The sequence below is a fragment of the Peromyscus maniculatus genome, chromosome 11 (assembly GCF_049852395.1).
Source record: "Peromyscus maniculatus bairdii isolate BWxNUB_F1_BW_parent chromosome 11, HU_Pman_BW_mat_3.1, whole genome shotgun sequence".
NCBI classification, from domain to species: Eukaryota; Metazoa; Chordata; class Mammalia; order Rodentia; family Cricetidae; genus Peromyscus; species Peromyscus maniculatus.
The window spans coordinates 45,869,879-45,894,994 of NC_134862.1; the positions used below are offsets into that span (position 1 = coordinate 45,869,879).

The window sequence follows — 25,116 nt, forward strand, 5'->3', positions numbered from 1 at the left end:
CTGTAAGCCAGCCCCAATGAAATGTGTTCCTTTTTTTTTTTTTTTTTTTTTTTTGGTTTTTTCGAGACAGGGTTTCTCTGTGTAGCTTTGCGCCTTTCCTGGAGCTCACTTGGTAGCCCAGGCTGGCCTCGAACTCACAGAGATCCGCCTGGCTCTGCCTCCCGAGTGCTGGGATTAAAGGCGTGCGCCACCGCCGCCCGGCCGAAATGTGTTCCTTTTTAAGAGCTGTCATGGTCACGTGTCTCTTCACAGCAATAGAAACCCTAACTAAGACAGTGAGTCCTACCAGGACTCTTATTAATAGTTTCAACTGTCCATCTCTTGTAGTCAGGCAAGGCTTCCAGTGGTGGGTCTGGGTTGCATTCAATGAGTTGCTGGCCAAGGGGGTCCCATGGAGATCCCCCAAACAACCCAGGCTGGTACTAAGACAAAGGGTTGCTCTCCACAAACTGATGGTGGGGTTCCATGGCCAAGGACAACATCTACACAACTAATTGAACATAGAGAAGGCAAGCTGGTGCCTACATGGAGCCTTCACCCCTACATTCTAGTCTCTTTGGTGTGAGAAGGTACTCTGCAGCCTACTGAAAGGGAAACATGGACACTAATGCAGCCACAAAACCTTTGACCTACAATCCATCCTGCCTATAAAATATGCTAGGACAGTGGTAGCACAGAACTTATGGGAGTAGCTGACCTATGTCTGATTTGACCTAAGGCCCAACTCCATGAGAAGGAACCCATATAGACACTGCTAGAGTAACCAAGAACCAGAGACTGAATAACCCAGAGACCTGATAAAGCCAAACATTACTGTTCAAAAAAAAAAGATACTAATAAAATGACTCCTAATGATATTCTGCTAATCTCATAGACCAGTGCCTTATTCAGTCATCATCAGAGAGGCTTCCCCAGGCAGCCGATGGGAACAGATACAGAGACCCACAGCCAGACATTATACAGAGAAAGAGTCTAAATTGGAGGTCTCCATCAAATCCTTCCTCTCAGAGCTCAGGGGAATGCCAAGGAAGAGGAGGTGGAAAAATTCTAAGAGTCAGAGGGGATGGAGGACCCCAGGAGAACATGGCCGTTTGAATCAACTAAGCAGGGCTCATATGAGCTCCCAGAGACTGGAGCAGCAAGCACAGGGCCTGCACAGGTCTGCACCAGGCCCCTATGTATATATTATAGCTATTAGCTTAGTGCTTTTGTGGGACTCCTGACGACGACAAAAAAGTAGATCTCTGACTCTTTTCCTACTCTTTTCTTCCTGCTGGGCTGCCATGTCCAACTTAGATATGAAAGTTTTTACTTCACCTTATTATATTTTATTTTGTCATGTTTAGTTATTGTCTCTTAGAAGCCTGTTCTTCTCTAACGAGAGACAGAAAGGGAGTGGATCTGGAGGGGAGGGCAGGTGGGGAAGAGTTGAGGGGGTGGAGGAGGGGAAACTATAATCAGGGTGTATTATATGAGAAAAGAATCTATTTTTAATTATGAGAAATAGAGAAAAATGCAGACAGTTATTTTGAAAAAAACCATAAAAATAAAATAACCCATTTTTTAATGAAAGGTTGAAAACGTTTGCATGGTGCTGTTTTATCTTCTTGTGCTACATTCAGTTAAGACAAAGTCTCCCTATTTAGCCCAGGCTGGCCTCCAACTCATTGCAATCTTCCTGCCTCTGCATTTCAGTGCTGAACGTATAGACATATACACTATGCCTGGCACCATTTTTCTTTGGAGAACAAGAAGCCTAGTAATGAAAGCTGAGGGCTTCACCAAGACAGGGACTAGAGCTCAGTGCACCCCTCCCCCCAGGAGCCCCAAGAATAACAGGGGTTTGCCATTGCTCTCACAAGGAGGGGTCTATAAAGCACAAATGCCTCTCCACAAACACACCAGCAACAGTGCATTCCAAAGCACTGCGTCACTCTCCCAAATACAAATAAGGGCCTCCTCTGGATGCAGCCCTCATCAGGACCATCTTATGAGATCCTCGGACACTCTTATCTCCTTATTTGTAATCCTATAGAATTTTAGGCAAAAGAGCCTAGCCCAGTCAGTAAACATTATCTTCAAGGGACTCCTGGCTCTTTTCCTAATTCAAACTCGCTCCCCAGAAGTGAAAATTTGTCAAAACTAAGACTATTTTAAGTCAACTAAAGAAAGACAAAAGTGCTTAGTAATGCTTTGAGTCTCCTAGAGGTACTTCCCATCAAAGAGGAGAAGAGTAGCCTGAGGCGGGACACTCGTCTCTGCCACAGAGCAGTGCCATCAAGGCGAAGTACACTAAGAAGATTCAAGTGTAACCTGGACATACATGCCATAAATATGATCACTGCTAATGCCCCAGCATGCCCAAGTTCTAGACAGCAAAGGCTCCTGTGCCTGATGACTGTGGTCCGCACACGTCATCCTCAGAGTGTCTTGGGGGAGACTCAGGTCTGCATCCTCCAGTGAAGCTTATGCATGCTGGGGCTTGAGGACCTTTGAACTAGAGGAGCACCTGGACTGTGATCATCATCCGTCCTGCCTTACCCAGCACAGACTACAAGAAAGAGTGCGGGGTCCTGGTTTCCACGGCCACCTACCTCTACAAATTTCTGCAGTATGATCATGTTGGGGCTCCTTTCCTCCATCACAAGGGCTTGCAGCATGTCATCCAAGGCCTGGCTTGTCTGAGAATCGAGGAGACATGGGGTGTACAATCGGATAACTGCCACATGGGCTCGCTTAGCTTCCTGACAACACTCCCTCCCTCTCTGCTGTGGGACGAAGGGGCAGAGAGCCAGCATGGTTCCCCGTCTCTGCTCACACAGCAGCTACACTCTGGTTTTCCTTAGTGTTGAACTTTCTCAGCCTTACTAAACGTGGGAGCAGGCCCATCTCCAGTTGTAGCCAATAGTGAAATACAGGCTGTAGGCATTTCTTGCCAACTAAGACAGTCCGTTGGGATTCTGGGCCTCGGAGAGTCAGTCTACCAGCTTATGGAGACCTCTGTGTTTTGTTTTTACAATCCTGGGAACCGAACCCAAGACCTAAGTAAATGCTTTACCTCTGAGCTATATCCCAAGTCCAAATTTTTAAAACCAAATATCATTGGGAAAATTTGGCAGTCCCTTTGCCAATAATTCTATATAATCTATGGGGTTTTTTTTTTTTTTTGCTAGACTAAGACTAAGGGTGGCGTGTGGACTTCAGAGAGAAGGGATGTGGGCAATGACCATTCCTTGGGAAGCCCAGAATGATAGCAAACAGAATGGAGGCCATGGGGCCATGGTCTCCTGAGGGAGGGGTCGGAGCAGGAGGAAGGCTGAGAAGCTGGGCAAACAGGAGGTGGTCGCCAAGACAAAGTCATCCCCATAGAGATCTTCAGCAGGAGGCAATAACGGCGGTTACCTGGAGGTAAAGACTAGCACTCTCCTTCCGGTCAAGACTGGGCATGATGAGTGGCAGAGAGAAGATGCTGGTGATGCTAACGTTGACCAGGTCCAGTTTCTGGCATAGGTGGAAAGGTGGCCTCACCTGGCTTGGAGGAGAAGCAAAGGACAAGGGACTTAGGGGGTCCCGTGTGAGGCTGGGGCGTGTTTTCAGAACACTCTGGGGGGGACACTGCTCTGCTGTTCTCTGAGGTACAGAAAATTCTACCACTTTACAGTGATTCTTTGTCAGGGCAAGGGAACATTTAAGGAGGCTTCTTTGGGGCTGGAGAGACGGCTCAGTGGTTAAGAACGCTGACTGCTCTTCCAAAGGACCCGGGTTCAATTCCCAGCACCCACATGGCAGCTCACAACTGTCTGTAACTCCAGTTCCAGGGAACCCGACACTTATGGCAAAACATCCATGCACATAATATAAAAAATAAATAAATTTTTAAGAAAAAGGAAGCTTCCTACACTAGATGTCCTAATAGATTTCCAAAAGGTCCCCCTGGTCTCAGGATGCAGGTAAATGAAGTAGCAACCATAGACTTTGCCACTTTTAGCCTCCAGTCAAGTTCCCAAACTTTGCCTGTCTTCCCAACCCAAGTGTTCTCAGGACCAGAATCCCCTCCCCCCCCCCCCCCCGGGCGGGTCTGGGATAGGGTCTATGGGGAAGGAACCTCAGGGCCACGATGCAGAGCATGGCTTGCTGACGCACATTACTATCCAAGATCTCTGTGGGTTCTTCCATGATGAATGTCTAGAAGGACCAGAAAAAAATGAGAATTTACCTCAGAGAGGGATACCAGCCTCGGGTTTAGGACTGTCCCCTTTAACCCAGAGCAGCCAACTAAGAGTTACATTCTTTCTCACCTGAATTTTCTTGGCCAGAAGGGTTTTAGGGTAGTAGTTATTCATGTTGCCATTTGCCTGATCACGCACAACATTGCTTAAAATTTCCACAGCATTCAGGAAGTTCAGCTTGTCTAACTGGGACTAAGACAGAAAATAAAACCAGTCTCGGGGCAGAACCTGAGACCTGCACCCCACATTCTGCCCCATCTCAATGAGACCCAAGTATAAATCACGTCCCAGTGCTAGACATCACTGGTCCTTCCAGCCTTTGGAGCCTTCTTGGACAGTAGGGCGGAGTCTACAGGAGGTCCTTTAGAGAGGAAGAGTACTGTCACCCTGCCTAGTGGCCTGGCCTCCAAGATTTCCCCAGATTCAGAGCCACTAATGAACTGACATTGGGGAGGCTTCAGGACTAGGGTTAGGGAAAGCTGGACCTTCAGATTTTCCCACTCTGCTCCTTAGTCCTCAGTCCCAAAGGATTTCCTTACCATCTCGCCTGGCTCCATAAAATCCACAATTAGCTGATAGGCCTCTCTTTCTGATTGGCACAATTCTGAAAGGGGGTGTCATTGAAGGATGTTAGCTGATCTTGTTGGGTGGGCTGGGAAGGGACAACCACTCTTCCCCTCCCCCTCCCCTGAGAAGACTAGAAAACCACCATATAAACAGCATCGCGCCTCTCATGTGAACTTCCAAAGTCAATATGGAAAGCATTCGGGTGTGGACCTGAGAGACTTTCTGCATCAGATGTGGCCACTGATTCGAGAATAACTGGGAAGGGAGACGCCTAAATTTAAGTCACTCTCAGTGTCTCACAGATTTCTGGGACTGTTCCACGCTGCCTTTGAAATTCCTGATTGTGAATGGACGTTGAGTCTCAAGCCAGCCTTGGGAGCCTCGCTTGTCAACTAGAGGGAGATGTGTATAGCCTTAAGGGCCTGGGGCAATGAGTGAAGGCAGAGTTCAGGAGGGAGGCTGGGGAAAGAGTCCAGAAGGGATGAGGCAAAAGAATTAAGGCTATGGCAGTGTGTGGCCCCGAAGCAGCATAGATAATGAGCCTGAGTTCAGGCCTCTGCTGTCCTTACACACCACCCTACAGACACCAGATCCCAGGCAGGCGGGACTTGAAACCAGACAGCCTTTCCATGCACTAGCCCTGTGGCCTGCAGCAAACGGAGCTCTCAATTCAGTTTCCTCAGCTGTGCAATGGGTAAGATGCACCTTCATGCTGTGGGGGTTCAATGAACTAATAAAGGCAGAAGGGTCTGCGGTAAATTACCCCACCCCACCCAGCCCAATGCAGTAGTGCACACCAGTAATCCTAGCATTTGGAAGGTAGAGACGGGAGGACCAGGAGTCCAAGGCCAGCCTGGACTGCATAAGAAGATTCTGTCTTAAAAAACCAACAAACAACTTCAGAGGGACCAGTTGAGAGACTGAAACAATAGCCCAGAGAGATAGATGGGTAGCATCCAATGAGGTGGTAGCGGTAAGTTGTCACATCTGGAATCTGTTTTGATCATCAGTAGAAACAGATGTATGAGGCAGCTAGAAAGAAGTGGAAGTTGTTTAGTTAGGAGCGTGACTCAGTGGTAGAGCACTTGCTCAACATGCTAAAGGCCCTGGGTTTGATGATGCCCAGTACAACTAGTAAACCTAAATTCATCAGGCGGGCTGGACAGGTGGCTCAGTGGTTAAGAACCCTGGCTGCTCTTCCAGGGGTCCTGAGTTCAATTCCCAGCAACCACATGGTGGCTCACAACCACCTGTAATGAGATCTGGTGCCCTCTTCTGGCCTGCAGGGGTATGTGCAGATAGAACACTACATAATACATAAATAAATGTTTTAAAAATTAATTAGGCATAGTGGCATACTCCTGTGATCCAAGCACTTGGAGACAGAGGTAGGAGGATCTTGGATCTGAGGGCACCCTGGGCTACATAAGTTGAGTTCTGAACCTGCCTGGGCTGCGGAGTGAAATCATGTCTTAAAAAGTGAAAGGAGATACAAAAGCCAACAAAACCAAAACAAAACACACTTGCACTTCTAACACTCCAGAGGCCGAGGCAGAAGAACCAGTGCAAATGTGATGCCAGCTTGACCTACAAAATTGAGTCAAATGGTGCCATGGAGCCGCATCGCAAGACTCTGCCTACAACAACAACAAAACCTAAAAACAAGCAACAGATTACATTTTTGGCCTGAGGAACTGGAAGGATTGAGTTGCCATTTGTTGACCTGAGGAAATCTGAAGGTGGAAGTAAAGACAGGGCTCCGTTGGAGCATGGAACATATTGGCTTTGAGATGTCTACCGGGCATCAAAGTGCAGATATCAATAGGCTTTTGGAGAGGGCATCCCTGCAATCCCAGCTAATCAGGAGGTTGAGGCAGGTGAATCACAAGCTTGAGTAATGCAGCAAGACTCTGTCTAGAAGAGAAGGAGAAGGGGGAAAGGGAAGGGGAAAAAAGACACCCCCACCACCACCCACCAGAATAACAGCAGGTGAAGGTGCTTGTCACCAAGGCTGACAGCCTGAACTGGGTCTTCTAGACCCACATGGTGGAGAGAACCTATGAACCTACTTCCTATCCTTTGACCTCTACACATATGCCATAGCATTCATGCACACTGTACATGTATATGCACATACACACTAAAGAAATAAAGGACACAGATTTAAAAAGACTGGGGGTGTAAGAACTTGGAATTTGCCAGGCGGTGGTGGCACACGTCTTTAATCCCAGCACTCGGGAGGTAGCGCCAGGCAAATCTCTGTGAGTTCAAGGCCAGCCTGGGCTACAGAGCGAGATCCAGGACAGGCACCAAAGCTACACAGGGAAACCCTGTCTCAAAACAAAACAAAACAAAAAAAACAAAAAAACAAAAAAAAAAAAACAAAAAAAACAAAAAAAAAAAGAACTTGGAATTTGGACACTGCTGGTCTGAACATCAGGTATCTGTTAGGAGGTTGTTGGCCTGTAGGTGGTAAGGAAAGACCATCTCTGGCTCCCCTGAACATCTTAGTTGTCTCTAGGTGAGCTATGGCCAAGATCTGAGACAATGTCAGTGCTCAGCTGAACTCCAGGCCTCTCAGGAAGGCAAGCCTGCAAAAAGGACAGGCCTGTAGAGACTAGAGCTATGGAAGGGATAGCCAGAAGGAAGCAGACATGTGCCCTTTGAGTGGCATCTCCAACAAGGGCCAGGCACTTATCCTCACTTCCAAACTGCGGCAGTAAGAGGAGAGAGACCCCGGGCCTGGAGAAAAGCGCTCACCTGATAAGCTTGGTTTCGAGAAGAGATCGTAAATTGATGGCTGAAATGTTAATCTGCTCAGACTTTTCTTCCCAAGTTGTGGATCCATCTGCACACCCAGGACAGGATCCTTGTGGTGAGGCTAGTGGTCAGGCCTGCTAAGAGTTGGGTCTTCCTAGGGATTCAGGGTTAGTATAGGGGGAGGCTGCAGGAGACAGCCTGACCATTCAAAAAAAAGGGATGGGGTTGGAGATGTAGTTCAAAAGCAGAGCACCGCAGTTAGCCTTAGCAAACAGTGAGCCTCTAAATTTATCCACAACGTGGGGGCGGGGTGCAAAAACAGAACGATACAGAAGAACTGGCCCCACGGTGCCCTTTGTCAGCGTCCCATTTTATCTGCTCCCTCAAGGGGAGGGGACCAACCCCCTGAAGGACCCTATGTCCTCATGGATCACGCAGGCATCCTCCATCTAAAGATCTCCCCTGCAGCCATCTCAGACTCTAGCTGGCTCCCAGGGATGTTTCCATCCATGGCCCTGGGTGTCTTAAGGTCAAATCCTGAAGCTGCCCTGAGCAGAGGCTTCATTCTCATTCCCTGGGGTTCTGTCCTCTGGTAGGGGAGCTAAGCGCTCCACACGCCTGCCCCTCCCAGACACGGCCCAGCAGAACTAGCCTGGGAACAGAAAGGGATGGCTGCCCAACCGGGTCCTCACCCTGGTACACTTCATGGCTGGCTGCTTGGAACTTCTCTATTCCTGCGCCCCCCTTTTTCTTTTGCCCCTCCCCACTTCAATCTGCCTGGCCTCCTGGACAGATTATCATGGCAGAATCCTCTGACATTGGGTCAAGTTTTTTCCTGGAGTTGATGGTGGGGGTGGGGGGCTGGAGAAATGGCCCAACAGTTAAGAGTGTTGGCTGCTCTTCTGGAAAACCCAGGTTCCATTACCAGGGCCTTCCTGGTAGCTCAGAGTAACTCCAGTTCTGGGGAATCGGATGCCCTCTTCCCGCTGATGTGGGTACTGCACACACAAAGTTCACATACAGACAAAACACCCATACATATTTAAAAAAAAAAAAATCTAAAAAGATATTTCCTTGGCCTAACAGATAACGAGTGGCTAAGATAGAAAATAAAATACTTACCTGACACGTATGAAAGAAACTCTGGGCCCCATCCCCAACACAGAAAAATAAAGTTCAAACTCACCACAAAATAAGTTAAATCCAAAATCAAGTCCCTATTGCCCACAGCTAATAATTAAATTGATGTTCAGGTCTCAGGTAAGGATGCCCCCAACTTCTCACTAGAGGCTCTGGAACTACCTTCCCTCCCTGCCCGACCCCTAGCATGGAGTGACCCCCCAGGCCTAATGAAACCAGGTCCTTGAAGGTCAGATCCCCACAGTCCCTTGGGCTGGGCACCCAGGGCAGGGCCGCTGCATAGCCATCTGCCTGACCCTTTGTGACCTACTTCTTCCTTAACTGTGGAGAGGGGCGGGCAAAACAGAGACCCCTTTACCTGACACACGCTACCTCAGACTCAGGCCACAAGCTTCTCCAGTCCTAGGGGCCACTGGGCTCCCAGATCCTGAGCACCCCCTACCGGGCAGCAGTGAAAGCTGCAGCCTCCCATCCCCCCACCCACACCCACACCATGGTGGAGGGAGGCACTGTGGACAGCCCCTCCTTACCCAAGGAAAGCCTGTTTTTCCAGTCACAAGGAACAGCTTCTCACCAGCCTCTAATGACTGCTTGGCTCGGGCCATTTGAAATCAGAGGTGAGGCTGTCCCCAAAGTCTGATCGCTCTGGAGAAAGTGACTTCCAAAGCGCAGCTCTCGGACCCCGGAGACCTCAAGGAGCAGTGGAGGATTGCCTTTGGTCAGAGAAGCAGCGTGGGGCCCCCTCGGCCACCCCACCTGCTCCCTAGGGACATGGCCAGAGTTGGAATGGTCAGCCAAACCCCTCAGGGAGCCGGGCACAGCCTTTGTTCAGAAAAACTCAACACAAACACACAAAATCCTTCATCTTCAGTTGGGCCGGTCAGACTTTATTGAAGTACGTGGCACAGTGTTGCACAGTTTCCGCCCGGCAGCTGCGGGCGCCGCCACGGTGCAAACACACGAAACAGCTGTTAGGTGAGACCAATAAGTTAATGTGAAGGATGCTCAGGTGTGGGAAGGGACCAGCGCTCAAAGGTCCCCCGGCTCTGTGACTAGGATCTAAGGCACTTAGGGATCCAGAGCACACACTGGGAGGGGGGGTGGGGGGTATGGGGGTGGGGGGGTCCTCTCTATTACTAGGAAAGGGGCTCAGAAGCCAGACAAACCAAAGCAGGGCATTCAAACACAACGTGGAGAGTGGAGCTGGGACACCAGAGGATGCAGTAAGAACACAGTGGCAGAAACGCCCTGTGCACCCCCCTCAAGCCCCCTCTAGCCTCCCGATTCCTAACACTGGCCCTCCCCCAACCCCAGTGCAATGGGGCCACGCTGTTTTCTCTCCAGCAGGAGAGACAGACCACTGGAGTGGGGATCAGTGTTTTTCCAGTCCAGGGAAGAACTGGAGGCGTGCTCCAGGGAAGACGGCCACACACAATCACATCGCTAACCTTCCTAGCTGCTCCTAGGCAAGATGCCGACCTGGGCATCTGACCAGGCTGCAAAGGAGGCCTAAGGATCAGAAAGTTAAGCGTGCGGGGCGGTCTAAGCGCAGGCAGCTTCCTGGCTCGCCTGGTCTCAGAACCTGGGACAATTCGTTCATGTCGTCTAAGACAATCCAACACCCCATCAGGAGTCATCAATGGGCTTCTCCAGGTGTGAACAAACAGGGATTTTTCTCAGAGCAGAAGCTGGCTGGGGAGAAAAATGGAAGGGGCAGTAACTGCCTCCTCACACCTCTAACAGGCCACAGAAGTGACACATATATATATATAATTTTCCAAGGTGCTGGTGTCTAAGACTATGAAGATTTTAGAGGGCATAGTTGGCCGCCAGCCCAGTCTCACAATGCCCAGAAGTGGCTGTGAAGGATGAGGTGTTTCCCACCAACCAGCCCCCTAGCCCAGGCCCCTGATTGGAGAGTCTAGTGTTAGCCCCAAACTCCAGGTTCAGTGGTCTGGGAGCTGGAGGGTATGGAGACAGGACCGGGGTGAGGGCTGCTAACCGAGACCCGCGGAATCAGGAAAATGGCAGGAAGACAAGGCTCCACCAGGACATACTGCCCTTTCCTGTCTTTGAGTGGTGTGCATCATAGAGCACATAAAGGGGAGAGGAGAGTCCTGCCCAGCGTATGGTACCCAGAGATCTCGGAAACAAGGGAGGAAGAGTCCTTGTTGCGTGTGTGTACCACCTTCCGCCTCCAGCAGGTAAGAACCAGCAGCTACCTCAGAAAGAAGGCACAGAGCATCCGGGGAATCCCACGGGGCCCTCTACACACCACTTGTCCCGCATAAGAAGACAAATGCTGTCTACTAGCCCAGCGAGACCTCAAGTCCAAAAGGCCAGACTCTGGGGAATGAAGTATAATCATATTATCGGAACCTTGAAGACAAATCACAGATATAAATCCTCACGTCAGGGCTTCTGGAAAACACTCGTGTAAAAAAGAAAGGTCTCAGCTCTGAGTCATCGGCCGGCGATGAGGGTAGGAGAGCCGAAAGAAGCCCTTTAAGGGTGAGGGTCCCAACCCCAGCTCCAATATAAAAGTCTTTCCCGGTCGTGGCCAAGGCTTGCAGAGTAGTTACACCTGGCTGATGATCTCTCCGTTCTCGGGCACGAAGACTTGCATGGGAGCCCCGTCTGGCGACCTCCGGAGTACACACACTGGGGGCACCTGTCACAGGCAGGAGGAAAGGAGAGGCGGATGAGCAAACCGGGTGGGAATGTCAGCCCTGTGAGCCCACTCATACCACTGCTTTCGCTTAAAAGGCATAGACCGTCCATTGTGAAGCCCCGGGGGTCGGCTCCCGCGCTCCCCAGGAACGACGCTCCCAGGTACCCCCAACCCCCACCCCCTCATCTGTTTACCACTCCAGGTTCTCTGGGGTGTGACGGGCACCCTGACCTTCCCCCCCACCTTTCCTGGACTCATGTCTCATCACCGTCCCTGTCTGACAGGTTGGGATGGGCTAAGCCTAGACCAAAGACAGGTCCAAGCTCGCAGGAAGGGGAAAGCATGTCAGCTGGAAGGGTGTGCAGCCTGGGACCGGGCCAGGGTGCTGCCCAGCCAGGGATTGCAGCTGCAAACCGCCCAAAGGACCTGGGGGGAGGGGCAGATGATGCAGCTGGGCTGCTCGGAATCTGGGGTCTCAAAGAAGCAGCCTGTTGGTAACTTCCAGAGCGTGTCCCCTGCATAGCCTCTGAATCACGGAGGGAGAATAAAGGAATGATTCATGCCTGCTCTCCTCGCTCCCAGGACGAAGAAACGGGGCTTCCAGAAACCAAGGCTGCACCCCTACCCGAAGTCAGAGTGATCTTAATCCTGCATACTACCACCACAACCGACCCCCTGGCCTCTGGGAGCCTGGGTGACAACATTATCATTTAATCATTTTGGCCTCTCACCCACCCTGAGAGGGGTCACTTCCTATGCCTACCCTTTAGAGAGGGGGGTAGGACCGGAAACCTACGAGTTCAGCACCCCACGGGAGCAGAGAACTTACAAGAAGCGGGCCTGGGCTTAGATCCTGGTCGTCTAGCTGTTAACTATGAGACCATCTGTTTCTCAGCCTGGCTGCACTGAGTGGCTTTCTGCAAACCCATTTTCCAGATTCTCCCTTTGCCCTGGATTCTCCCTTTGCCCTGGGCCCTCGAGTCAGGAAATTCCAGGGGTTAATTAGGGTTGCATGTTTGGTTTATGAGGAAGTGTATCTGTTTTGTGGATCATCTGTGAAGCCGTTAGGGGGAAAAAAAAAATCTCCCCAGCTATCTATGAGGATGATCTCTACCAGGGCACACTGGGAATGTGCTCCTTCAGTAGTAGACACTAGACAGAGCAGCCACAGGAGCCATGCATGCCCAGGGAAGTCAGCCGTGCCTTCTAAAGCCAAGAGGAAATACTTTTGGGGGGCCTAATTTTCCTAACTGGGGATCACTCGGCCGGAAGTCTGCTGCTCCACTGTCTTCCCGCAGGGGAAGCTGTACCTGTGTCCGGGGTCCCGAGGCCCGCCCGAAGCTCTCCCTCCCGGGAGGCAGGCTCCTGACGCGGAAAGCCCCTTGGCGGTCGAGCGAGTGGGGGCGGCTGCTCCGGAGACGTGCCCGCTCGTGCCACCACCTGAGCTCTTCGGAGACGGAGGCCTTGCTGAGTCCCCTGCCCGCAGGGCTGTCCTTCAGCGAGGGCGTGCGCACGATGCGGCTGTGCGAGGGCACCAGGCGCTGGTAGCGCAGGGGCGCACCCTCCTCGTCGTAGGCGGCACTCAGCGCGGCGCGACACAGCTCCCACTCGCCCGGTGGCAGGTGGCCCTCGGCCACCATCACATAGCGCCCCGTGGGGAAGTATCCCGCGGGCAGCAGCAGTTTCGGGTAGTGAGTGGTCAGCTCTCGGCCGCAGGCCGGGCCCCAGGCCCCACGATGGCGAGGTGGCTCCGGGGGACAGAGGGGCCGCAGAAAGGAGATGTCTGGGCTGCTGCTGCCGGGTGAGGTGGGGTGGGAGATGCTGGAGACGTCAGAGCCGCTGTCTTCGGAGCAAGAGTGGCAGGCAGGGTGTGGCAGCGGGGGTTTGCTGGGCGTGAAGCACGAGTCTGGCACGGTCACCGTGTAGTGAGTGGGGCGGCGGCGGGGAAAGGCACTCCGACCTCGGCCTTCCACACCCGTTCGGAAGGAGTCCACCCTGAAGAGGAAAGCAGGAAAGCATTGAGCTGGAGAGGAGCCACGTTGGAGTGATGAGTAATGACCTTGGAGGCCAGGGCAATGAGCATGTGCTAGGTCTTACTCTGGTCAGACCTCCTCAGTCTTGTCCTAATGTGAAGAGGTAATACATTCCCTCCCTGCATGCTGTATTGCTATACTGTGCCTGCTTCATTCACACATAAGCAATTGCTTCTAGCATTTTCCACATCGGGATAAACTGATTCCACAAGTGCTGGCAAAATCCAGGTCACAAGTCCCTTGCACAAAATAGGTAAGTATTACAATACATCCTGTGGCCTTTAAATTATCTCTGGAGTGCTTACAATTCCCAATACAGTGTAGATGCTGTGTAACTAGTTCACATATTGTACTATTTAGGAATAGTGACAAGAATCTGATGGACAGCCAGGTGGTGGTGGTGGCGGCGGCGGCGGCGGCGGAGGCGGCGTACGCCTTTAATCCCAGCACTCAGGAGGCAGAGGCAGGTGGATCTCTGTGAGTTCGAGGCTAGCCTGGTCTGTAAAGTGAGTTCCAGGACAGGCTCCAAAGCTACACAGAGGAACCCTGTCTCAAAAAACAAAAAAACAAAACAAAACAACAAAAACAAAACAAAAAACAAAACCAAAAAAAAAAAAAGAATTTGATGGACAGGGAACATGGCTCAGAGGTAAGGACAATTGCTTAGCATGCATGACATCCTACGTTCAATTCCCCAGCCCTGCAGAATGAATTTGTACATGTTCGGTACATATGTGATTTTTTTATAGTATTTTGCTTTCTCAGTTGACTCAGTCCACAGTTAGGAAGGGCCAACATTCTGCGACATCCATGTCACACTGCTCAGCCAGCTAGGGCAGGCTATGTTCAGTAGCATTTCATTCCGACTCTGGTTAGACATTGTCATGCACATAACATAAATGTGAAAAGCTTTCATGTGTTCCAAAGGGGAGGTGCATGCAGTGCAGGATCCCGCAGGGGCTAAAAATCGAGCCCCTGCCCTGCTTATATACCGGGCATGGGGCTGGGTTGCCTTTTAAAACTTTTGCACAAAGACATTGTTTATAAAATGACCTTGGTGGTAGGTACAATATAAAATAAGTTTTACTTCACAGCTGTTGCGTCCGTCCAGTGCTACCTGATACGCAAACTGAGGAGGCTTTGGTGGCACCAAGTAGGCATGGCTAACGCCACCTTTCATTCCTCACTGACTGAAACTATTACCAGGTAGCGGGGGCTGGGAAGAAACACACAGTTGATTTTCATTATCCATGGGTTTCAGATTTGCCAGACATCACCTACTTGCTAAAATTGATCTAATTCCAAAGCCAATATACACAGCATTTTCGCAATGGCCAAGGTTGTCAACTTGACAGGATCTAGAATCATCTACAGGACAAACCTCAATATGTCTGTAAGGGAGTGTCTACACTGGGTTAGTTGAAGTGAGAAGATCCACCCTAAATATGGGTAGGGCCTCTCCTTGAGCTGGAGTCCTGGGCTGAAGTAAAGGACTGAGAGTTGTTGAGCGGTGGCGCATGCCTTTAATCCCAGCACTCAGGAGGCAGAGGCGGGCAGATCTCTGAGTTCGAAGCCAGCCTGGTCTACAGAGTGAGTTCCAGGAAAACACAAAACAAACAAAAGGACTGAGAGTGAGCTGGGAATCAGCATTCCTCTCTCTCTGCTTCCTGACCGAAGATGCAGGGGGACAGCCACCTCACCCTCCTGCCACCACGCCTTCCCTACACAGTGGACAGCATCTCAAACCGTGAACCAAAATAAAGTCTCCTTCGCTGAGTTGTTTTTGCTGAGTGTTTTGTCCCAGCATCAAGGGAGAAAAGTAACTTGCGCATACTCATGGTCACTTGATACACCAAAGAATTCGGATTGCTTTATGTTACACATCTCCAGCAGAGGCCGAACAAAAATCAAGTGCTGAGTGTGCTGTGGTGGGACAGAGGTACAGCACCAAGGAGGCTGAGGCAGGGGGATGGTGAATTCCAGGCTAGTCTAGACTACATAGGGAAACCTTATCTACAAACAAACAAACAAACAAACAACAACAATAACAAAACACAGCTGAGGGCATGTAGAAAGCGTCTCCATCACTCACGCGGCCCTCAGTTCCTCCCCCAGCACTGCCCCACAAAGAAATAGAACTAAATAGGAGTCCGCGTGCCGCCGCCGCCGTCGTATTTCATCCTTTAGACGTCCTGAGGTACCACTTAGTGTACCTGGGAGGGGGTGACTTGATCATTTTTTGTTTGTTTGCTTGCTTGCTTGTTTTGAGAAAGGGTCTCTCAATGTAGCCCTGGCTATCCTGGACCTAGTTCTGCAGACCAGGCTGGCCTCGAACTCACAGAGATGCACCTGCCTCTGCCTCCCAAGGGCTGGGAGGCACCACACCTGGCTACTTGATATTTAAAGTGGCCCCCACAAGTGATGCTGAAGTGACCCCTGCAGTTTCTAAGCGCAAGAGTGCTGTGAAGTGTCTTGTAGAGAAAGTAAGACTGCTAGACCAGCTTCATTCAGACTAAGTTACATGCGTTAGTTCATGAAGTTTAGTGAGTTCAGTGTTAATGAAGCCACAGATACATTAAGTGTCCTTAAACAGAAACTCATGTTCAATAAGGATATATACACTACTCAGTTAATAACAACACTGTCACCAAAGCTTGTATTTCCCTATAGGACTGTGGTTCTCAACCTCCCTAATGCTGTGACGGCTAATACAGTTCCTCATGTTGTGGTGGGGCCCCCCAACCATGAAATTACCTTTGCTGCTACTTTGTAACTGTAATTTTGCTCCTGTTACGAACTGTAATGTAAATATCGGGGTTTTCGGTGGCCTTAGGCGACCCCTGTGAAAGGGTCATCTGACCCCCCAAAGGGGTTGAGACTCACAGGTTGAGAAGCACTGCCATAGGAAATTGTGTGTTTACAGCAATGTTGTAGAACACTACTATGAATAACGAGAACCAACTGTACATCAGCTGGAAGAGGGAACTACACATTGTCCGCGACCAACAATGAACCAATGATCGTCAGTGCAAGAAAACAGGCCAAGGTTGGACACCCCAGGTCAAGGAATGCTTCCTTCGTGAGCGAAATGCTTTGAGCTCTGTGGAAGAGCAGCCTCTACCTCTTCGGAGAGGCACCCCGGGGAGGGATGCAAAGGAGCAGCCCAGGCTCTGGCCATGCGTCACCCAGGATGTCTCAGCGGTACCTGTGTAGCTTGGGATAGGAATGGGCTATCCCCTGCACCTCTAGGGCAGCCTTCTCACCTCAGAGACTGCGACTGGCCCCTCCGGCCCTGCATCTCAGGGGTAGCTGGGGCGCTGGTGCGGCCCTGCCGCTGGCCAGGAACACTTCGGATGGGGACCACATGGCAGGAGGCAGGATCCAGCAGCCACAGGCTGGAGGTGCTAGGCTGGTCCTGAGGGGTGGTGGCTGGGCTGCTGCGAAGGGATTGGTGGTAGGTCAGCGACAGCAATGTCTTTGTTTAGAGGTGCGGTTCTCAGCCTTCCCAATGCTGGGACCCTTTAACACAGTTCCTCATGTGGTGGGGATCCCCCAGCCATAAAATTACTTCGTTGCTACTTTATAACTATAATTTTGCTACTGTTGCGAATTGTAACATAAATAACTGTGTTTTCTGATGGTCTCGGGTGACCCCTGCAAAAGGGTTGGTCTCCACCCAAGGGGGTCGGGACCCACAGGTTGAGAATGACTAATTTAAAGGCTCACGAGGCAGAGGGCCCCAAAGGGAGTGGTACAAGGTGTCAGCACTCCCAAGAGCTACCAGTTCTCACACCTCTGGCATCACACAGCTAAGGAGAGTGACCGTCTGCATGTCCCCCGTCCCCCCCCACTCCCCCCCACCCCCCACCCCCACCCCCCACCCCGGTCTACCTTCCCAGTCTGGGCCACCCTGGCACTTTCCACCTGTTCAGGATCTCCCCGACCCCCTTCCTCCCCAGCCTGACCTGGACTCGCTACTGAGCTCTGAAGACTTCCTGGGCTTCTCATAGGGGTGGTCCAGGCTGGTCTCCTTCCACGGACTGTTTTGGATCGGGGCCCGTTCCAGGCCGCCCGACTCGGGTCCTGTTGGCTCCAGGCCCTCAAGGCTCTGGGGTGGGAGCGGCCGTGAAGGTGGTGCCGGGGACTCTGGGGCAGGTTTTGGCGCTTTGGACTCTTCTGCAGGGGTAGGAAAGGCAGAGGCTGGGGAAAACCGGCTCAGCCAGAACCTCCACAGCCTGCGCCTTGCTCTGGCTCCTCAGTGCCCTGACCTACTGCTCTAGGCCATAGCCCCAATCCCAGATAAGAAGAGCTGTTTTATTTTTCTTTAGGACTCCCTCCCTCCTGCCCAGCCCCGCTTTAATTTTACACCTGCCTCTTTCCTGATTCTCTCTCCTCCACTTTCTAACATTTCTAGACAGCCCTCACGGTGCCTGTCTGCAGCGAGCTAGTTTTCTGGTTTCTGCTGCACCTAGGTGCCCCATTTCCTTATTGGCCTGGGCACACCCTGGGCACACCCTCATTGCCTTCTCAGTCCACTCTGACCCTCAGTACTCTTAGTCTTTTTAAACAAGGTCCTTACTCCACAGACGTGTACTTCCTCTCCAGCTCTACCTTCTTCTCAACCACGGCAATGATTTTGAGTAGACCACTAACTGGCTCTAACTGGCTCCGAAATATAGCCTCTGAGTGAAGCAGAGACACCCGGGGTTAACGGGCCATCTTTCCCTTCCTCATCAAAAGGATCCATTGACAGAGGTGCTCAGCACATCCCCCACCCTCAAACGGGGCACGTGCCCCGCCGGACACACAGAAACTGACATCAGTCTGAGACAGACCCTTAGCTGGTACCCCAGCCTTCATCAGCACCCTAAACTCTCCAGTCCTCGCTAGCGAACTGCAGATCCCCACGGTCTTGACTGCGTCCCCAGACTTCCCAGCTCACCTTCCTCCAGGAGGAGCCCATCCGACAGGGAGCTATCATCAGAGGCGCTGAGCTCTGTAAAAGTCAGAGAGGGAAGAGAAGTGAGAGATAAGCCCGGAGTCTAGCAGCCCAATGCCTCTGCCAGGAGAGCCGCTGAACTGCCCCAGGAAATACCTGCCACGCACGAAAGCACGTGTTCAGAACTTGTTACTTAGAGGTAAAAAGGGTTCATAAACTAGGATCCGGGAGGCAGGAAAGGTGGGGTTAATCCTGCCCTATCCTGAACCACGCAACCCTGAGTAAGCCATTTCAAGGCTCTGGACCACAGACTTCCCATCAGCCAACAAGAGCAGGACTTCCTGGGGATAAAGGGAAAGATGGAAAGCCCTTTGAGAAGCTTAGGATGAAGAGCGTTCTGCCGGGGTGTCTGTAATCTTCAAACATCACTAGGGCAGCTCATCTCCAGGGTCTGACACAGAAGAATTCCTGTAGGACCCACGAGAGCAGCGGGGGTGGGAGGGGCTGTGGGGACCATGAGGCCAACTGAGGGCAGGGTCTGGCCAGCCGGCCCTCAGGAGAGTCGTCTGCTGGTGCTATGCAAGTCGCCTGAGGGAGATGGAGCATGGCAGTTCCGTGTGAAACAACAGCAGTTGACACTCAGGAAATTGGGAGGAGCCTTATTTTTCTGATGTAATGCTCTGGGGTTTAAGGCTAACTCCGAGTGGCCCAGATGGAACCCAGAAAGCATTTTCAACTATTTGAAAATGAAGATGAGAAAACATTAATCATGGCTAATGTTGCTACTGTGCCAATACTTCCTGAACATGTTGCACACACTCATTCATGTAAAACCCATAACAGCTAAGGTAGATACTATCTTCTCCATGTAACAGAGGAAACGGAGTCTTAGCCCAGCAAGGAAGTTTGGGTCAATCCACCAAAAAGGTGGCTGCTGCTGAAAAATTCACACCCGGCCAGTCTGGCTAGAGCCTCGACCCCCCGATTAGCTCTCCCGTCAGGCAGCACAGGTTATTACCAGAAAGTTCTAAGAAGAGCAAACCGTCTCAACCATCTTGAAATCTCTCTCTCTCTCTCTTTTTTTTTTTAAGGACAAACAGTGTTAAATTTTATATTTCAATAATGTTATTGTCCGTTTATCTAATTGACATTAATAAATATCAACTTCATCTGACATTTTGAGAGTTTTGCCTTTGGATAACATAAAATAGGCATTGTTCATCAAAGTCACCTAGTTATATTTATCATCGTACACCTCACTAAAGCATAATGTCCACATTCTGTCAGATGATTTTTTCCTCAAGTTCTATTTCATAACGTGAACGTGATAATAGCCTTAACTTTGGAATCCAATCCCACGATTTAATTATGAACAACCCAAATCTTTCATTAAGAAAGGCTGGTAAACTTCGGCCCACAGACCAAATCCAGTCCACGGGCCGACTTGACCAGTGAAGTCGTATTGAGACACAACTACCGATCTGTGATGTCGTCCCCCTGCTTCAGCATTGACATGGCAGAGTTGGCTGTGGTAAGGGACTGTATAACCCACAGAGTCTAAAATATTTGCTCTCCAGATCTTTATGGAGAGAATTGCCAATCTATGATCTGTAACTAAAACCAAACATCAGCTTTACCTATAGCAATTCTTACCGTCTGTGGCTTTGCGGCTAGGCGGCTGAGAAGCCAGCCGAAGCTCTGCATAGCTAACAGCTAACCTTTGCATTGGGTCCAGGGAAAAGAAGCCCTCTTACTGAATGCTGGTTCTCTGTTTCGGGTCTTCGACAAAAATTTTAAGAACAAAGTATTTTATTTTTTTGAAACATGCCAAGTTGAAGAAGTTACCCAAGTGTTACTCTCGCAGCCCACCAGGTCTATGTGGGTTCACCTTGTAGGCGTTGGTTAGGATGCAAAGGTCTGGGAAGACACCGGGTCCCCATCGCCTCTAATCCTCACATAAACAACACTATCAGTTTGGTGCGTCAGAAGGTGAAATGCTATGAGGAAAGTCTCCAGACACGCTGGCTTTGCAGGGTGGAGGCTGGGAGGACCAGCTGCCAAACACCAGTGGCTCCTGAGTGCTCCCTGTCTGTCTCCACCCTGTTCTGGTTCACCCTTGTCCTGCTCTCTGTCTACCACAATTCTCCCCCGGCAGTCCTGGCAGAATACCCCAGGCAGAGATGTCAATATGAGACCATACTTACAAAATTACACTGCCGGACAAACCAAACCATACAACATGAGGCTACATTTTTTTTTTTTTTTTTTTTTCGAGACAGGGTTTCTCCATTTAGTTTTGGTGCCTGTCCTGGATCTCATTCTGTAGACCAGGCTGGCCTTGAATTCAGAGATCCACCTGCCTCTGCCTCCCGAGTGCTGGGATTAAAGGTGTGTGCCACCACCAATTCAAATTAAAAATTCAGTTCCTCCGTCACCCAGGGCACAGATCAAATGCTCAGTAGCTACATGCAGTAGATGGACAGCACAGCATTTCCATCATCATTGAGTTCCTATTAGGCAGTGTTGCTCAAGACTGACACCGTCAATCAACAAACACATACTGAGCACCCCATTGCGTTAGGAGTTCAGGGGGTGATTCCCAGGCTCACTCATTCTCAAAATTAGCTCAACACCTGACCGCTCCTTGCCACCTGCAGAGAACTGACTAATTACCCTCACCTGGCTAATTACTTTCTCAAATTGAATAACCCTTGTGTGCAAAGAGGGTGGGTGGGTGGGGTTTCGTTTTGATTTTTTTTTTTTTTTGAGTTTGTTTGCTTATTTTTCCTTTTTGAATTGAAAACACCCTCTAGCCTCAAACTAATTATTAATCTCTCTCTACTTCCTCCTTTCCAGGCGAGGACAGTGACAGAGGAGCCACAGAACAGGAATGACCAGTCCAGAATGACCTCCTCTTGCGCTCCCAAATCAGGGCACCAGAACCCAGAACCTCAGGCCCGTCTGGAGGGCAGGGTCCGTGCTGGAGCCGAACAAATTGCTTGCCATGCCAGCCGGTTCCTACACACACCTCCATCTTCTCTGGGCTAAAGGCCCTGAGAACCTTGACTTCTCCCTCCTACACAGGGGTAAGCCAGAGCCACAGGCAGGTCCTGGCCTGCTTCCCCACTTCCAACAAGGAGTGTCACCAGTCTCGATGGCAGCAGTCACGACAGTCCCTCCCCCCTAAACCCCACTCTGAGCAGAAGCTCCTGGCAATGGCAGTGCCTATGGGCAAAAGAGCTTCCGAACAGTACATGCCAGAGAGGGACCAGAGGGGTTGAGACCAATTGGGACAGGACACATCTCATCATTGATGGCTCAGTACAGAGGTGGCCCTTGGGGATCACTGTGCCTCACTCAGCAGCTATCACCCCCATACCCAGGGCCTGCGGGAAATAGGGAGCAGACGGAGAATGCCTTTTTTCTTAGAGCCTTGGGGAGTGAGAATGATGTCCTATATTGGAGCCAGAGCAACTGGAAGCAGAGTAGGGTCTGGCCACTAGGCCCTGGGTCAGTCTAATGCTCTTCCGGCTTTCCTGATCAGCCTTGGCATGGAAGAACACATCATTCTTTGCCCTCTACTCCAGGTTCCCAAGGATGACCTAGGCATGGTACATGGAGACCAGGAAGGACATGGTCCATGGGGACCAGCTACAGGGAAGTGCATCATTGCAAAACCTTTGGTTTACTGCACTTTAACCTGAAGATAATATTCCAGAATGTATAAACCCTTGGGTTATGATCAAGCAGAGAAATACCTTCTGCCTAGAAAGCCCTGTAAAACTGGGTTCCGATGCAGGAGATGCAGAAGGGTGGAGAAGGTCTCCCAAGGTAGAGATGCCTTGATGGAGTCTGTGTGGACCCAGGAAGGAGTACCCGGATGGCGCTAACGCGAAACATTAACACAGGCAATAGCCAGAAGCATAACGCAAAACGGAGTACAGGGCTGCTGCGCTGTGTGAAGCGGGCTCACCTCTGCCCAGGGAGGGCACAGTGGTGGGCGGGGGCTCGCTGTTACGCCGCCGATCACCCAGGCAGCGCTCAAGCTCCCTCAGCTTCTTCTCCTCTTGGAGCGCAGCGTGCTTCCGCTGCCTGCGAGCCTGCCGGCTGAGGTTCTCCTCTGCACACAACCTGCGAGCCGCCTCGGTGATCTGAAGCTGCAGAGCCAACTGGCGCTCCAGGCTGCTCAGGGGGTCCTGAGGAAGAGGGGTTGGGAGTGAGGGCCGAGAAGCCCTTGGCGTTTGGGGAAAAGAACACTCGGTGCAGCCCTGACCCGGTGCCCGAGCAGACAGCGGTGTCCAGGGACATAGAGCAAAGGGCCGCGGTGGCGGCGGCGGCGGCGGGAGGGGCTCAAAGCCAACTCGTCATTATGAAAAGTTAGCGCAAGAGTCCCACCCCAGCTACCTGCTGCGCAGGGCTGGGCGAGGATTTAAGTGGGACACTTTCCTTCCTGACCCCAAAGAACCAAGCACGTCAACCCTTGGGAATCTCGCCAAGGGGCAGGTCACCTAGAGCCAGAACCACCCCACCTCCTTCCAGCTAGGCTGAGAAAGGACAGCCCTTGTGCTACCCCAACCTCCCCGGCCGCTGCTTCTTTGTGGTGGTTACCGGTATTCTTAATCCTCTGTCCGCTAGGGCCAAGCCCAGCGTCTCCCCTTGAGCTTCCGGCTCTCCAGCTGCTGAGGTGGCATGCTTACTCAGAGCCAGCTGGCCTACCCATGAGGAGAAGCCCCGGATGAACACGGCCAGCACCCACACCGGATGAGAGAGGTGGCCAGGGCACTGGGCGGTTGGCTTCAGGAGTCAGCCTTTGGGGAGGAGGCACAGCGGCCATCACCTCCGGCACAGCCTCACCTCTCTGTGCAGAGCCCGCTCATCCAGCTTGTACGCTGCTCCAATCCTGCGCCGGACCTTGGGGGCCTTCTCGCCTGGCTTAAGGGGATACTCTGCGGGCAAAGTGCCCGTCAGCTCCTGCGGGGGAAACAGAGTCAAGTCAGGCCCCTCTCCGCTTGCTCAACCCTTGTTCAACCATTTAAACTTGCCGTCCAGTTCCACATGGCACGGACCTGGCATTCCAGAGACCTTTGAAATCTCTTGCCTACCTCACCTGCATCATGCCGCAGCCGTCTTCTCAGTCCCATTCTGGAAGCGCACTCTGCTCGCTCCCTCTGGCCACTCCCTCCTGAGGGCTACCCTGACCCAAGGCACAGTTACCAAATGTGCTTCCATCTCCTTGGCCCCTCTGCAGCACCTCATCTCTTCCTTTCCTGTGCTGGAAACCCCTGCCAGTTCTAATTGCCCTCTACCCAGTGCCCAGGCCCCCAGGGGCCTTACCGCCTCCCTCAGGCAGAGTCTGCGCAGTTCCTCCATGCAGGCCTCCAGCCTCGCTTCCAGGGCCCTCTGCTGCTTGCGTACCGCGTTGGTCAGCTCCTTCATTGGGGAAACAGGGCTGTCGGGGCCTGCAGGAAGACGAGGGACGCTTGCTCAGGAACCCCGAAGCAAGGCGGAATCCCTAGGACACTGCTGACCACCTCTGGGAGTGCACACACCCCTGCCGTCTCATGCGTGCCCACAAATTACAGGCTAGCTGCTGTGGTCTGTGTCCCAGCCACAGAACATCATGTCTCCTGGCTGCCCAAAGGTTGGTTAGCATTACAGGGAGAGCCGTCCCACCAGGTGACCTGTATCGAGGAGGAGGGCTCATGGTCAGAACTGTGTCTCCTCCCCTCCTTTCCTGCCCTCTATCAAAGCCAGGCCAGACTAGACCCACGGGCTCAGGTTTAGCAGAGAGACAGGGCATTAGCACCAGCTAGACAAGAGTTTTCAATTTCTTGGTAATCGCCGGAGCTAACGTTGGACACGGCGGATCCCTGCTCCAGACAGGACAGAAACTCCTGGCTAGTGCCTTCCAGCAAGGAAAACCGCAGTTCCTGGAGGTGCCAGACCTTCCTGTCCCCCGAGTTCCCCAGCAGAAGCCTCTCTCTCCACCCTCTCCTCCCGCAGCCCTTTGGGAGTTTTTAGCGTGTAACTAGCCCAGGGCCTGGGGACTCAGGCTGGAGTCAGGGACCGGGGCAGGGGAATTTCTGAGATCACTCACCAGACTGCAGGATGATGCCGCTGTCGGTGTCACTGACCTCATCCTTACTCTCCATGATGAATTTCTGCGGGGAGGGGGCACAGAGGAAGAAGGGGCTCGGCCGGTTCCAGCCTGGGCCAGGATGTGGAGGGTGCCTGGAGTTTCCCCAGCTTTTAAGAGAAAATAACAACAAAAACACTCTGTGAAGCCTCCTGTGGTTTCAATGCTTGTGGGTGGGGTGGGGGAGTGGAAGTGAGGAGGATCGATCGTGTTTCTGCAATGATCTGGGGTGAGAGGTTTCCTGGGGTGGGGGCATTCTGAGGGTACAGCCTAGCTCCCCCCGACTAGGTCTCCTCCGCAGAAAGTCCTCTAGGTCCAAAGGGGTTAACTGAACTGGTGTCTGTACAGGAACCAGAAAAAGAACAGAGAGGAGACGAAAAGCGGGAAGATGGGACAGGGTGGCAAAGGACGGAGATGACAAGGTGTCTTCATGAGGTATAGCCATCCTCACCTAGACAGCATGGGAGGTAGGAGGTATGGCCAACTGTCCCACCGGCTAAAGGCACTGCAAGACATGGCTGGGCAGTGAGCACAAAGCCAAGGCCGGTCTGGGACCCAAGGACCAGGGCACCATGCTGTCTGGACCTGGTCATTCACCTGTAGGTCGAGGAAGCAACTCCATGCCAGAGAGTTGTCCCCAG

At 51.7% G+C, this 25,116-nt stretch overlaps 2 protein-coding genes across 25 annotated transcripts in view; both read right to left on the minus strand.

Moving 5' to 3' along the window:
• LOC102927333 (maestro heat-like repeat-containing protein family member 7) overlaps positions 1–8,989 on the minus strand; it is a 34,173-nt gene extending 25,184 nt beyond the window's left edge. For 2 of the 14 annotated variants that reach the window (XR_013043288.1, XM_042258226.2), the window contains exons 1-7: positions 8,743–8,955; positions 7,557–7,710; positions 4,769–4,833; positions 4,299–4,421; positions 4,106–4,185; positions 3,403–3,532; positions 2,595–2,681 (exon numbers count right to left, since the gene is read on the minus strand). Coding sequence is in view for 11 of the 14 variants with exons in the window: in XM_042258226.2 (XP_042114160.1) it covers positions 2,595–2,681; positions 3,403–3,532; positions 4,106–4,185; positions 4,299–4,421; positions 4,769–4,833; positions 7,557–7,644 (573 nt within the window). In the remaining 3 variants the exon portion in view is untranslated. Of the gene's footprint in view, positions 1–2,594; positions 2,682–3,402; positions 3,533–4,105; positions 4,186–4,298; positions 4,422–4,768; positions 4,834–7,556; positions 7,755–8,678 lie in introns of those variants that run through there. The other 12 variants (XR_013043287.1, XM_076547480.1, XR_013043286.1 and 9 more) reach the window with 11 other exon arrangements.
• Positions 8,990–11,041: 2,052 nt separating this feature from the next.
• The window catches only part of Inava (innate immunity activator), a 30,032-nt gene continuing 15,957 nt past the window's right edge, over positions 11,042–25,116 (minus strand). For 5 of the 11 annotated variants that reach the window (XM_042258233.2, XM_042258234.2, XM_076547487.1 and 2 more), the window contains 9 exons: positions 24,437–24,585; positions 23,674–23,798; positions 23,194–23,310; positions 22,313–22,535; positions 18,343–18,396; positions 17,366–17,576; positions 16,664–16,837; positions 12,678–13,362; positions 11,042–11,367 (listed from right to left, as the gene is read on the minus strand). In XM_042258233.2, coding sequence (XP_042114167.1) covers positions 11,275–11,367; positions 12,678–13,362; positions 16,664–16,837; positions 17,366–17,576; positions 18,343–18,396; positions 22,313–22,535; positions 23,194–23,310; positions 23,674–23,798; positions 24,437–24,491 — 1,737 coding nt within the window. In that variant the 5' untranslated portion in view covers positions 24,492–24,585 and the 3' untranslated portion in view covers positions 11,042–11,274. The remainder of the gene's footprint in view (positions 11,368–12,677; positions 13,363–16,663; positions 16,838–17,365; positions 17,577–18,342; positions 18,397–22,312; positions 22,536–23,193; positions 23,311–23,673; positions 23,799–24,436; positions 24,586–25,116) is intronic. The other 6 variants (XM_076547488.1, XM_076547489.1, XM_076547486.1 and 3 more) reach the window with 3 other exon arrangements.